We start from the raw sequence: 12,841 nt of genomic DNA on the forward strand, positions 1-12,841 counted from the left end.
AATAATTGAAAGCACTTTTGTACAGTCCAACAAGAAACTGCTCAAGCAGGAGAGAAAAAAAAAATCAGCAGTAGGAAAAATACAAAATCTAAAAAGAAATGAGGAAACTGTGAGTAAAGGAAAAAGCAAACGGAGAAAGGAGCCAAAAAAAAAGACAATGGAAGAGGGAAAAAGTAGGGACAGAAAGAAAAAAAGACAGGATTTATTATTTAAAGGAACGTTTTTATTAATAAGTCATAACATTAAAATACAAAATACACCTCCTCTCCATGAAGAAAAAAAAACTTTTTAAAAACTTCTCAAAACAAGTTAGCTCAAACTTTTTGAACACAAGTTACAGATAGTAAAAATAACATTGACCCCGCCTCACCCCCAACCCCACCCTCCCTCTCCACCCATCCATGCATCTCCTCAGAGGCTTCACTTTGCTGCCTGCTGGGCCTGACGGCGAAGCAGCACGTAGATCTTCTCTTTGATCCAGTCCTTGTTGTACGGCTGGTACGACTGTGTGTCGACACGATACCTGAGGCAGAACCAGAAACTATATGAAGTTTTTTTTTTCCTTTGGCCCCGATGCACTGGATATTCACTGTGCGTGTGGGACGCACATGTCAACCTCCACCACGAGCAGGAAAAAGTAGTTACTGTGAATACTGACTGAATACTCACTGTGTGTTTGTCAGTGTGCAAATGCAAGTATTTCCAAATTAGTAAGCATTATTTCAGTAAATCTGAGTCTAAGTTGTATCTAAGTGCTTTAGAATTACAGTCACTTCAGATTCAGAATTGCAGCCTTGATACCCAGCATTTTAAAGATCAATAATACCATCAATGTGTTTGACAGCATGTTCCAAGATATATTTAGAGACAGATTTCCTTGTCAAACTTACACCAAACAGCTGAGGTCAGCCAGGTCATCGATGAAGTCAAACAGCTGGCTGATGTCGTATGTTATCGACGGACTGTTGGGGTTCATTCTCTTTAAATGCTCCTCGTACATTTTGCACACACCTGTGTAGGAGACAGAAAGTACAGTATATCACGTTTCTCACTATAAATCATATACATTAAATTAGAGAAAACTGCTCATTCCAAAACAAGCACTATTTAGATCCCAAACGTAACAATCTGTAGTTACGATTATATTTCTTACCTTCCATACACTCGTTCACAGATTCATAATCAGCGTACGTCCTCCCCTCTGGCCTCTTGGTGGGCTGCACCAGCAGGATGGTGTGGGACTGGAAAACCACACAAAGGTTGTTAGACTGTGGTTAAACTATTAACGTCTATGTCCTGTTGAAACAATAATCTGGTTTGGCCAAATAAATCTGCCCCAGGTGTGATAATCAATATATCATGTAGTGAAATCGAACGGATTAAGAACACAATCAGTAGATCCATGCAGCAACTAACAACAAAGTTAGGTTAAATATTGTTTTAATATTAATAGACTGATAATAATAATGTAGGATAAACTAGTGTGGAACTCACATTAGCCATTTTTCTGCACCGAGTATTTTTAGTTCTTACACTGTAAGTACATTTTCCGGTTAATACTTTGCACGTTTGTTTAAGTAAAGTTTTGAATGCAGAGCTTTTAATTGTACCTAAGTACTTTTTTATTTTTTTTAAAGCAGTAAATCTGGGCTTTATTTGTGCAACAGAGTGGCGGTTTTGTTGCAGCTGTTCCCCTGCCAAACGTCCCCCACACTCATGCTAACGTTAGCTGAGATTGTGTCTTTATCAAACACCTGTTCTGCTGAGGTAAAACGGACACACTAATTTGACTTAACACGATCGCACACAAAACAATCTGTTCTGTTAACATTAGATCGCAGCGCACTAACCATGATTTAAGTCGCTTTTTAGTCGGTTTCGGTCGATTTTCTTGGGTGCTTGCTTCTTCTTACCAGCTTGACCTTTGTCGCAGGAAGAAGAACTGACCACTGGCGCTGCATTCAGGAAATACCGGCAGAATGGGGAAAACAGCCATTCTTAACGCATTTATTAGGTGGTTAACCCTAGCGCTAACCTAAATTAGCTACTTATGCTGTGTTATTTTTATGTATTTGTAGCAGTTTGTCACTAACAGTGTATAGAATAAAATTAATTGTATTAATGTCAATATTAGATTTCACTTTCGTGTAATTGACAGCGGTGGTGCGTTTACGGCAATAGTGTCAACAGTTTTTATTTTATATGCCTGTAATTCTTTTCCCCAAGTGGCATCATAAATTCACGGCTCAGAATTACAAGTCGGAGGCTGATGTGAACGACTTTTCCCACACGGCTGCTCATAATTATGGTTTGATTGAAAGGACATGAACGGCGCATGGCTTTTTAAGTTTCTACTAATTATGATTTCTGTTGCTAACTTCAGTCTGTTGTTATTTTAAAAACTAACACTGAGTCGGTGGAATCATATAAATAAGATCATGATATATCTGGATCAACGTTGTTATTTTAACGTTAACGAAATAACAATTAAAAAACAAACGACGTTTTGATCTTGAACGCCACCCAACCCGTGAGAGCAGGAGGAAGTAGGCGCCGTTAGTTTACACCAGCGGCCGGATGTTCTGTGTGAAGACAGGAACAACAAAGAGAGGAACGCGCCCGGGTTTTAAACCTGCTTCGAAACACAAAATTAAGAACGTTATCCACTGTTCTTTGTAGGTAAGCTTCGTTCTTTGAAGACGGCTATTCAGGAACAAAAGATTTTGTTTGAGCTATGCAAGTTGAGTAGCGTTAGCCACCTAGCGCGGCCGCTGCCTTGCACTGCCGTTATGACATTATTGGCTAACTAGCCGTTTTAGCAGCTCGCTAATGATAAAATTTCCTCTATGAGTAATAATCACAGTTAAATTATTAACTTAGCTTTTAAACAATGACCAAACATCGTTATCAACAAGTCATGTCTAACCTTCAACAGTTCAACAGATAATATAAATATGATTTCCCGGCGTTTAATCAGTAACATGAACGTTACATTCCCCCAGTAGTTTGCTGTTAATGGTTAAAAATCTTATTTTTGATCACCGTTTGTCAAACTAATGTCCACCGAATGATGTCTACATCTACCGCATTGATCGGTAATCAATCAGCATAGTTGCTATCATGTTTTATCAATGCTAGGTTCATGTTCTAGCTTGCTACAACACTCATATGAAGTGGTGGAAAGTACCGATTATTTACTTGAGTTTTTCCATTTTCTGCTTCTACCCCACTGCATTTCAGAGGGACATGTACATTTTACTGCACCACTTTTACATGTTAGCTGTAGTTACTAGATACATTGCAGATGGACATTTATACTAAAACAGAATAAAATAAGCATATAAAAGACAATACGTACCTAAATAAAACACTGTGTAGCTGGAAGCTCAGTCGAATCTCAGATATCTATGGGAGACATTTCTTCTCTAAACCTCTCAAATAGTTTCATTTAAATAGTTGTTTAAGGCCCAGAGGGGTTAAATTATCCAGTAATTCACAAATAACAGCAGAGAGGCCTAAAAAACCGAGCTGAAAAACAGGACTTTTTGTTTCTTTCTTTCCTTCCTCTTTAATCATATCACGGTCACCCAGATATATCCTATGACCCTTTCCAGGGGCCTGACCACTGATATTTAACTCTTTTAAAAATCAGTGGATCCTTGGGAATTACGATAGACTGTGAACTCATCCTTTATTGTGTCAAAATGCTCTTTTACATCAGTATTTCTTATTATAATGACATGGCTCCTACAATGGAAAAGAATAATATTCTCTCTCTCTCTCTCTCTCTCTCTCTCTGTGTGTGTGTGTGTGTGTGTGTGAAATCACTGTTAAATCAGTTTCAGATCTCAGATTTGCCTCACGGGGTTTTACAACCTGTACAAAATATGACACCCTCTATGTTTACGCCCTTGATTCGATTTGTTTCCACTGATGCAGCTTAATGGTATCTATTTCTGGTGCCATAAACTTAATTTTGTCTCCAATTTTCTTTCATCAGGGTAAAAGAATTTGGTTTGCATGTGAGGACAAGTGTCTGCCGAGCCAACAATGGCGAACAATGCAGAGGATATTGAAAACAATATGGTGAGTATAAAAGAATGTGTCACAGTTGCTCTAACACCAAATCTGCCTGTGTTAATACGTTGGGTAATGATTAGCCAACATTTTAGCCGCTGCTGATAGAGTGTTTCAGTGTCACGTCAGTGATGAAAGAGTCATCTGTTTCTCAGACAGCCTGTGACGCCACACCCCGTGGGCGAGTTTCACTCTGATAACTTTGGTTTTATTTGGTCTTTCATATAATAAATGATGATTATGCATAGTTTTGTTCTGATAAGGAAAGCTGTTAGAATTTTAATGATTAAAGTAGAAACATAAGGAATATGATTGTGAGTACGCTGTCTTTGCTCTCTGCATTTTGCTGTTACTGTAAATAGAGGTGTTGCCTCCAGAGAGTATTCAAGCGATCCAAGTCCCCCCTGCTGTCACAATCCGCTTAGCAATCCTCAGCCTCGTCAAATTTTCTGTTTAGCCCATAACAGTTGTGCATGTACGCTACTTCAATATTTTTCGGTCTTTGGGGTCTACATTTCTGTCCTGAATGGCATATTCTGGTCAAGAGGTCATTCAGACCATTATGAGGTGAGGTCAATATGGCTATAAAGGGCATTTAACACACTTTTTGATTTACTATTGCAGTATCCTTACCCTCGACAAGTGGTCAAGTTAAGCCTAATTTAGCAGAGTAGTCTGTATCTCTTGCGTCCTTGGTACTAACATTGGCCTTATTCCCAGGGACTGAGAAACAATGAGGCGTACCACACAGTGAGGTCATTATGTACTGCAGCCTGTTTTAAAAGCTGTGGCAGCTTTCACTATTCAGATCAGTCTCTGGAGATGGCTCCTGTCTTCATTTCTGTGTACCTGGTGAAATTGCCTCATGTCTGGGCTGCCGCATGTCTGGACCCGCCTGGCAGCCCTGACAGTTTTAGTTCACAAACTCTCCTTGAATTTCTCCTTTATTTTTCCTGATGGAACAAGTCCTTGGTGTGGGTGGGAATCAGTGTTGTTATCCTTTGAGGAACTGGTGTAGTGTAAGTTTAGCTCTGAAAGGCATACACGAATGACCCTTTAAGAGTTTGCCGTAATGTTTCTAGGCATTTTAATTATATGATGGTCCTGTTTCAATTTCTGTGGCAAAATCTGGAATCAATTTTTTCTAATGTCCGGGTTCTCAAGCTTACACAGCCTTAAACATAGAATGTATAGAGAGGAAATTTGTCCTGCAAGGCCCATATTCCTGAATGGGTCCCAAAGCAGGGTGTTTGTTTTCAGTAGTGGAACTTGCAGTGAATGTGTGAAGGCAGTCATGGGAAGAAAAAAAGAGAGCTGACAAGTGACAAAGCCTGAATCAGGTACACAGAGTTGGAATGAGCACTGTCACACATAGTTTTAGCACTGTGTTTTACATTATGTCTTAGCCCAGTCAGACGTCCCAGTAGTTTATCACTTGATGTGGCTGTATTGGACCACGCCTAGAGGCAAGATTTGATCAGCAGGCATGCTCTTGTTTATTCTGAGAAGTCTCTGGTGTTGTTTTTGCAACACCCAGTCTGCTGTGTTTGACACTGTTCTTATGATCGCTTAAACATCTGCAAGTACATTTTTGTTTTGTTTGTGTACCCAGTTTTAAATTGTCTCTACGCCAGTATCATACAAATACTGACACTGAGCTTACACAGAAAATAATGTGATTGTTCTCCCATAGCGACAGGACCAACAGGAGTCCAGTGGGGCCCCTGAACCCACCCAGCAACCACAAGAGGCTGGGGTGACCAGAGTGCGGTCCAGGGGAAGCTCAGGAGCTGAAGGAGGAGGCAGTGCCGGTGGCAATGGGAGTGGACCAGAGCAGAACGGACAGCCTCCCGCTGCTCGTCCTCCACGTGTGGTGGAGACTGAGGAGGACGAGGATGATGAGCTGACCTTGAAATACGGGGCCAAGCACGTCATCATGCTGTTCGTTCCCGTCACCCTCTGCATGGTGGTTGTCGTGGCAACCATAAAGTCCGTCAGCTTCTACACCCAGAATGACGGGCAGAGATTGTAAGTGTTATGACCCTTATCAGATGGATGGTGCTAGATAGGGAAATAATTTGGGACTTGTGCCAGATTCACAGCTCATCTGCTCTGGTGTTTGAGTGAAATGCAATACAGCTGCAGTGCCTCTAGGTGGAGGTAATGCAACGTAAACTGCATCTTTCCTCCATAATTTCAATACCAAGACATTACTTTAATTGTACAAGATCATTATGAGCTTGATAAATTCATCGTTGTGTTTATAAAGAACTTTTTCTGTTCTTTGCTGTTTGACTGAGATGTGTCATTGCAACGTGTCCTTTTAAATGTCTCCCTTCAGGATCTACACTCCGTTCCCTGAAGACACAGACACAGTAGCACAGAGAGCCCTGAACTCCATCCTGAACGCCTCCATCATGATCACTGTGATCATCGTTATGACTTTGGTGCTGGTGCTGTTATACAAGTACCGCTGCTACAAGGTACAGTCTCACACTTTTTTTCTTTGTTTAAACTAGGTTTAAAAACCCTTTTCACCGTAGACTTTTTGACTTTAGTAGAAAAAGCTCACGTTTTACTTTCAAAATTTACTTTAAATTTCATCATCCACCACCAGCATCTATCTGCTGTTCCTTCATGAGCACAGCTACATAAAAACAGTGTAAAATCCTGAGGTCAAAATGTGTTACACACCCAAAGAATCAGACAGGTGGGGCTGGTCGTTTAACACAAACACTGGTAACAAGTATTTACAAGTATTGATTTGTTGGAACGGTCTCATATGTTAGATCCCATGACAGTGATCTTTGCCTTCACAGGTGATCCAAGGCTGGCTCTTCCTCTCCTCTCTCCTCCTGCTGTTCTTCTTCTCCTACATCTACCTCAAGTAAGCCACACCTCTGAACATTTTATCTCATTATCCAAACTTCCCACAGATTCCCATAAATGTCAAGTCATCTCAGTCTTGGAGTCTTTCCAGGTGTTTCCATCATGTCTCTGCTTTGTCCAACAGAGAGGTTTTCAAGACCTATAATGTGGCCATGGACTACTTCACCCTGGCAATAATAATTTGGAACTTTGGAGTGGTGGGCATGATGTGTATTCACTGGAAAGGACCTCTGCGGCTTCAGCAGGCCTACCTCATCATGATCAGCGCCCTCATGGCCCTGGTTTTCATCAAGTACCTGCCAGAGTGGACCGCCTGGCTTATATTAGCTGTCATATCAGTCTATGGTAAATCCTCTGCTCCCCTCTTCCTTTTTGCTTTGACCTTTGTGTGCTTTTAAGAAAGAAAGACAAAGCCTTTACTCAACCTTTGAAGATGTTTTTGTGCATCACAGTATTCAGTCATCTGGTTCCTCTTAGCGTTCGAAGAGAAAGGGAAAACTCAAACTGTGCAGTCCTACTTTCTTTCTAAAACACTGTACAGAATTTATTTATTGGGGAAAAATGCACCAAAGGAAAAACATTTTACAACTTTTAGCTTTTTAAAAATCATATAAAGCAATGACTTTAGAACCAAAGTAAAACTGCAGAATAAAACTTTATGCTTTGATATATATTTTCATTTAATGTAAGGATCTGTCTCTCTAGTGTATATATGCAATAAGGAGTGACAGATGTCATCACTAGTGTGCTGAAAGGAAGGATATGTCTGAAGACCTAAAACCTTTACACCAATGCTTTAACGAAATGTGAGGAAACATAATGTACAACATGAACATAAAGTTTCAGAAGCTGTCATGAAGATGACACAGTCAACAGGTCGTTTTCCTGCGTCTGACAAAATCCAACAAAAGAATATAATCAAGACATCTAAATGATATGACCTGTTGTTTCATTTTTATTTTTCCACAGAAATCTTTAACTGGCAGCAGGCACCAAGTGAAAGTAGACCACTGCTCTACTCAGTCAGAGCCAGAAACTGTATTTTGACTGACGTCCCGGCCTCTTGTTATCACAGATGTCATGTCGAGCTGCTGTTTTTTTGGCCTCTGGAAGAGTCCTTTGTTTGGTGGCTTACATCACTTGTCTGGCCTCTGTCTTCTCTCCTCTCACAGATCTGTTAGCAGTGCTCTGTCCCAAAGGGCCTCTGAGGATCCTGGTGGAGACGGCGCAGGAGAGGAATGAACCCATCTTTCCAGCTCTTATCTATTCATGTAAGATAGACACAGTCTATGGACCTAAATTATTTAACGACAGATTTATTTTAATTAAACAATAGAGGCAATGAAATTCATCTGGAAGCTAAACATAGAGAAAATACAGAAACTAAAAGTGCTTACACGCCAACTCTTAAACTCCGTTCAGTGCTTGTAAATCAAATACTTCCCTAAAATGTTCTTGGATAAACTCCTTTGACTTTATTATTTCAAGGAACTCTTCTTCATTTCAACTGACACTTCAGTTACTTTTAGCATAGTAACTTGAAACTACACATCGACTCTGCTTGTAACACACACCTTGAAGCTTTTCTATATTTTAACTCGCTCACTTCTTCCCCAGCTACAATGGTGTGGCTCGTCAACATGGCCGACACTGACAGGCCAAAGAGAAACTCCACAGAAGCAGCTTCACCTCAACAAGAGACTCAAGAAGGTGAGTGTGTTGTTAAAGACTTTATGATGTGAGCAGGGTCCAACCCGTGGCTCAGTGGTTACCTTTTGCACAGTGTGATTGTTGTTTAGTCTGACTGATATCGCTTGTCTGCAGCCGTGGCGCCTCCTGCCGTCCCCAGTCCGTCACAGGACGACGGAGGCTTCACCCCTTCCTGGGTCAGTCAGCAGGAGCACCAGCTGGGACCTCTTCAGTCCACTGATGAGACCAGGCGGGAGATCCAGGAAATGCCCTCTGCTCGTCCTCCTGTTGAAGATGACGATGAAGAGAGTTAGTGCTGACAGCAGAATGGTTTACATTCTTGTCTTTTAGCCAACATTTGTATCCAAACAAAGTTGTTTGGTGTTTTAAGGGACCACATTGTGTATTCAACCATGTGGATTTTTTAAAAACATACTTGAAAACAGGGGTTGTACACACGCAGTGAAGCAACAGGCTTGTATTTTTAATTTTTCTGTCTTTTTTTAGTCATTCATTGAAGTTATTGTTGCCAGTGAAGCCTCAGCGCCTGTCCTGGCCTGTGCAGCAACATTCCATGAAGAATTCATGTTTTTCCGAAAAATTCATATATATATATATTTATGTGTGTGTGTTTAATCAGGACTAAATACTTTACTCCACATCATATCCTTTAACAACACCTTCTTAATTATTCAAATTAATTCATTGTCTTTAATTTGTTAGAAAATTAATTTCTTATTATTTTTAAGCGTCATAATGAAAATGGAAACGTGTTTCATTCCTGCTTAACTGTCCGTTATCATAAATATCATGTTACACCATCAAACGCACGAGTAAAACTAGATTAGTATCATTGTCGATTTACCTCCCAGACCTAATATGAAGCCGAGCTCTGTAATTCAAACTCGTGAATTCCCAGATTGTCTGACTGCCTCGTCCTCAGTGTGTAATCATCATCTTTCAGTTCCCTCTTCTCTGAGCACATAAAACATTTTAGGAATGTTTTTATGTGCTCCCTTTTCTGGAAATGAGTGTGCATGTGAATGCGACTACATGTTAGGCTGCAGGCCGTTTTTAGTCAGAGCAGATTAGGAAGCGATTATTCATGGCAATTGCTAGGTTTCATGTCTGTACTATTTGGGGGCCTGCGCTCTTTCTAACCTAAAGCTTCAGTAAATATGGGGTCGGAGCTCTTGTTTGTACAGTAATTACAGTCGAGAAAAGATTTCTATGAGGGTTGGAGGGTGTGGGGCCGAAGGGAATCTTGTGTTTGAATTGACTCCACCCTGAATGCGGTGTCGCCCTGTGTTCTCAGGGGGTGTCAAGCTGGGGCTCGGCGACTTCATCTTCTACAGCATGCTGGTGGGGAAGGCCTCGGCCGCAGCCAGCGGCGACTGGAACACCACACTTGCCTGCTTTGTAGCCATCCTCATCGTGAGTGACCACAGCTGCTTATTTTGGTGTCAGACTGAAGTCACCACAACCTCATCTCTGTCTCTCAGCACAATATCTAACCCCACTTTATGTGAACCGCTTGATTGTATAATAGGCCATTTTTTTCTCCTCCAGAGCTGATTTTGTTTGGTACACAATCGCCGAATGTGTTATTTCCTCTGTTTTTTATTTTGTCTGTCTCTGCCCCCTCAGGGCCTGTGTCTGACCCTGCTCCTCCTCGCCATCTTCAAGAAAGCGCTCCCCGCTCTGCCCATCTCCATTTTTTTCGGCCTGGTCTTCTACTTCGCCACCGACAACTTGGTACGGCCCTTCATGGACAAGCTAGCGCTACACCAGTTCTACATTTAGCAGGACGCTGCCCTGATAACCCTCACCCACATAGCTCTCTGGCCAACAACACGAGAGCGGTCCCTTCACAGCCGGGGAACAAAAGGTAATGCAGGGGCCCCTCCCGCCCCCACATCCCCTCCTAAGAACTCATGATGATGGGACAAAAGTTGTTTTTGTTCTGCCTTTCTTTCTGGCGCCAAGAGAGGGTATTCCCCACAACAGCTGTTCTGAAATATTTTATTTCTCTTTTAAACCAAGAGGTGACATTTCTTGCTCGACTTGGGACCTCATCTTCAAATTGTTTGCCGATCACCGGTCTCAGGCACAATCTAAGAAGTTAGTGAGAATATTTTACCTTTATTCATCCAGGGAAGCTTCACGAGAGCTCGTCTGCTCCTTTTTCAGCAGCGCCCTGCTTCACATCCGCACACATTCATATCTAGGAGCTGCCCCATACAACCACAGTCTTCTGCAACTGGGGCTTTACAGCAGGTGCCTTGCTCATGGACACCTCGTCGGTAGCTGTTGAGCTAAGGGAGATGGTTTGATTGAATCTCCCCTCAAAGACTTTAGTCAAACACCTTTGCGGTCACACGCCCGTTTTCATGACATGCGAGCTACCACCACTCCCAAACCTGACTGAAGGTTCAAAAAGCCTTCATCCAACCAGTGGACACTCTGTGATGATATTGATTATAGATTGGTAAATGTGTAGTTTGCTCGTGTATGAGCTGTCAGTCACCAGAGCGTGCTTTCCTCACCGCTGTTAAGAATGGCTAAGAACTTTTTTTCCCCCCACTTCCACCAGACGCAGAAACCAAAGCTCTGATGCTGGAGCGATTATCTCCCTGGAAGATTCACACTGATTCACATCAAAACAGGATGTTTTGGACATGTGGATCTTTTGCATGTGGAAAAGTGGAAAATGTATATGAAGAATTTAAGATATGAGTGTTTTTGTGACACTGACTGATTTCACCATCTTTCCCGCCCTTAATTTTACCTTTAATCACATTTGAATTCACAGCCTGCAGACGGGGAGGGAGTTCACACACACACACACACACACACACACTAACACCTGAGACTTGCCTGCCATGTTAGCCATGTGCTGTCAGCCACTGAGCAGTTCTGCTGGAGCAGTTGGAGGTTCAGTGCCTTGCTCAAGGGCATTTCAGTAGTAGTAGTAGTAGATGTTGTTGTTGTTGTCATTGTGGGACGGAAATGTGCTTTTCATTCTCTTCCCTGACCGAGATTGAACGTTTGTTTTTTTCCAACCTGTCCAGGGATTGTAACCTGTGATCATCTGGTCACAAACTCTGAACCTTTAGGCTATAGCTGCCCTCATGATGCTCGCCTGGTGCTGTCTTGAACTATGCTACATCAAACATTGATTCATCTACACACAGATGTTGTTGTGATTTTTTTTCAAGATATGCAGAAGAGAAACTTTGTACTTTTCGAAACATGGGGGTAAATGTTAACAGGTTCCTACACAGATCGGGAAAATCTGGGAAAATGTGACAACAAATCAAACTTTAAACAGCTTATCATGTGCAGGTATTAAGTAAGAAACACTTCCTGGTAAATGAGGGAGTTGTAGATCTAGTTAAATTTGATACTTGAATTTGTGAACATTTTTGGAAAGCATTATCTCTAGTCATCAAACATTAACTATTTTCATAAAGTTAAAAACAAACCAAAAATTCTAAATTAAGGTAAGAAAACAATGGTCTGGCATGAAACGCTGAGATGTGTATGAACCCAGACTCTGTGGCTTCCTCATGTATGAGATGATGCTGAGTGGTAGACTAAAGATGAGCTGCACTGATTGCTCCTTTGTTGTTGCACTCGAGTTTTATGCTTAAAGACAAAAGAAATGAAGAGGGAACAATATAATAACACTTGTTTTAAGACTGTTTTTTTTCCCTTTGGTTTTTAGAGAATATGTTGGGTGACTGGCTTTTTTTTCTGTCCTTCACATGCGTGTTATGCAAGGTTATTCAATTCAGATTTTGTTCTTTTGTAATAAATAATGAAACTGAAATAGCCTCGTTTTTGTTTGGTCATCAGACTGTGCAGCGAGTGTGGACCACAGTACAGCATTTAAAGTGGTAATAGTTTGGTTTTGATTTTTTTGGTTGCGTCTTTAATGCCAAGTGGTAACTGTGTGTGTGTGTGTGTGTTTTGGCTTTTTTTTTTGCTTCTTATCAGCCAGAGTTAAACTGTCCATCATACTATGGGTGTGTCTGGTGCAGGAGAGCACAGTTAACCCCCTGGAGACAATTTAACTGCTGTGAAATAAGGCTGTGTGACTTTTATTGTCATAAGACTATACAGACTATCTTTTCATGTGCGCCCTTCTACTCAGAGGTCATAGGTCAAGCTCAGTGCCCCTGGA

At 41.4% G+C, this 12,841-nt stretch overlaps 2 protein-coding genes across 3 annotated transcripts; one reads left to right on the forward strand and one right to left on the reverse strand.

Moving 5' to 3' along the window:
* Positions 1 to 207: 207 nt before the first annotated feature.
* On the reverse strand, positions 208 to 1,971 carry LOC121197296 (enhancer of rudimentary homolog). Its single transcript, XM_041060846.1, has 4 exons — positions 1,851 to 1,971; positions 1,154 to 1,241; positions 891 to 1,011; positions 208 to 523 (listed from the first exon to the last, which is right to left on the reverse strand). Exons 1-4 carry the CDS (start codon positions 1,851 to 1,853, stop codon positions 421 to 423), a joined length of 315 nt encoding a protein of 104 aa, XP_040916780.1. The 5' UTR covers positions 1,854 to 1,971; the 3' UTR covers positions 208 to 420.
* Positions 1,972 to 2,570: 599 nt separating this feature from the next.
* On the forward strand, positions 2,571 to 12,481 carry psen1 (presenilin 1). Of its 2 annotated transcripts, none has more exons than XM_041061156.1 (11): positions 2,571 to 2,679; positions 4,001 to 4,086; positions 5,771 to 6,105; positions 6,419 to 6,560; positions 6,897 to 6,964; positions 7,091 to 7,311; positions 8,139 to 8,237; positions 8,584 to 8,676; positions 8,791 to 8,964; positions 9,971 to 10,089; positions 10,303 to 12,481. In XM_041061156.1, exons 2-11 carry the CDS (start codon positions 4,051 to 4,053, stop codon positions 10,456 to 10,458), a joined length of 1,443 nt encoding a protein of 480 aa, XP_040917090.1. In that variant the 5' UTR covers positions 2,571 to 2,679; positions 4,001 to 4,050; the 3' UTR covers positions 10,459 to 12,481. The 2 variants fall into 2 exon arrangements, with proteins under 2 accessions (XP_040917090.1, XP_040917091.1); XM_041061157.1 differs by having other exon boundaries at positions 2,573 to 2,675.
* The last annotated feature ends 360 nt before the right edge of the window (positions 12,482 to 12,841 follow it).

Source organism: Toxotes jaculatrix, chromosome 17 (genome assembly GCF_017976425.1).
Source record: "Toxotes jaculatrix isolate fToxJac2 chromosome 17, fToxJac2.pri, whole genome shotgun sequence".
In the NCBI taxonomy this organism is placed as follows: Eukaryota; Metazoa; Chordata; class Actinopteri; family Toxotidae; genus Toxotes; species Toxotes jaculatrix.

What these genes read in the sequence shown, in the direction of transcription:
- psen1 (XM_041061156.1), top strand. Translation starts at nt 4,051, where the DNA reads ATGGCGAACAATGCAGAGGATATTGAAAACAATATG. An exon ending in AGGATATTGAAAACAATATG is followed by an intron (nt 4,087 to 5,770) that starts GTGAGTATAAAA and finishes GTTCTCCCATAG; the next exon opens with CGACAGGACCAACAGGAGTC. An exon ending in GCTTTGTAGCCATCCTCATC is followed by an intron (nt 10,090 to 10,302) that starts GTGAGTGACCAC and finishes CTGCCCCCTCAG; the next exon opens with GGCCTGTGTCTGACCCTGCT.
- LOC121197296 (XM_041060846.1), bottom strand. An exon ending in TGTGAACGAGTGTATGGAAG is followed by an intron (nt 1,012 to 1,153) that starts GTAAGAAATATA and finishes TCTCCTACACAG; the next exon opens with GTGTGTGCAAAATGTACGAG. An exon ending in GCTGACCTCAGCTGTTTGGT is followed by an intron (nt 524 to 890) that starts GTAAGTTTGACA and finishes GTTCTGCCTCAG; the next exon opens with GTATCGTGTCGACACACAGT.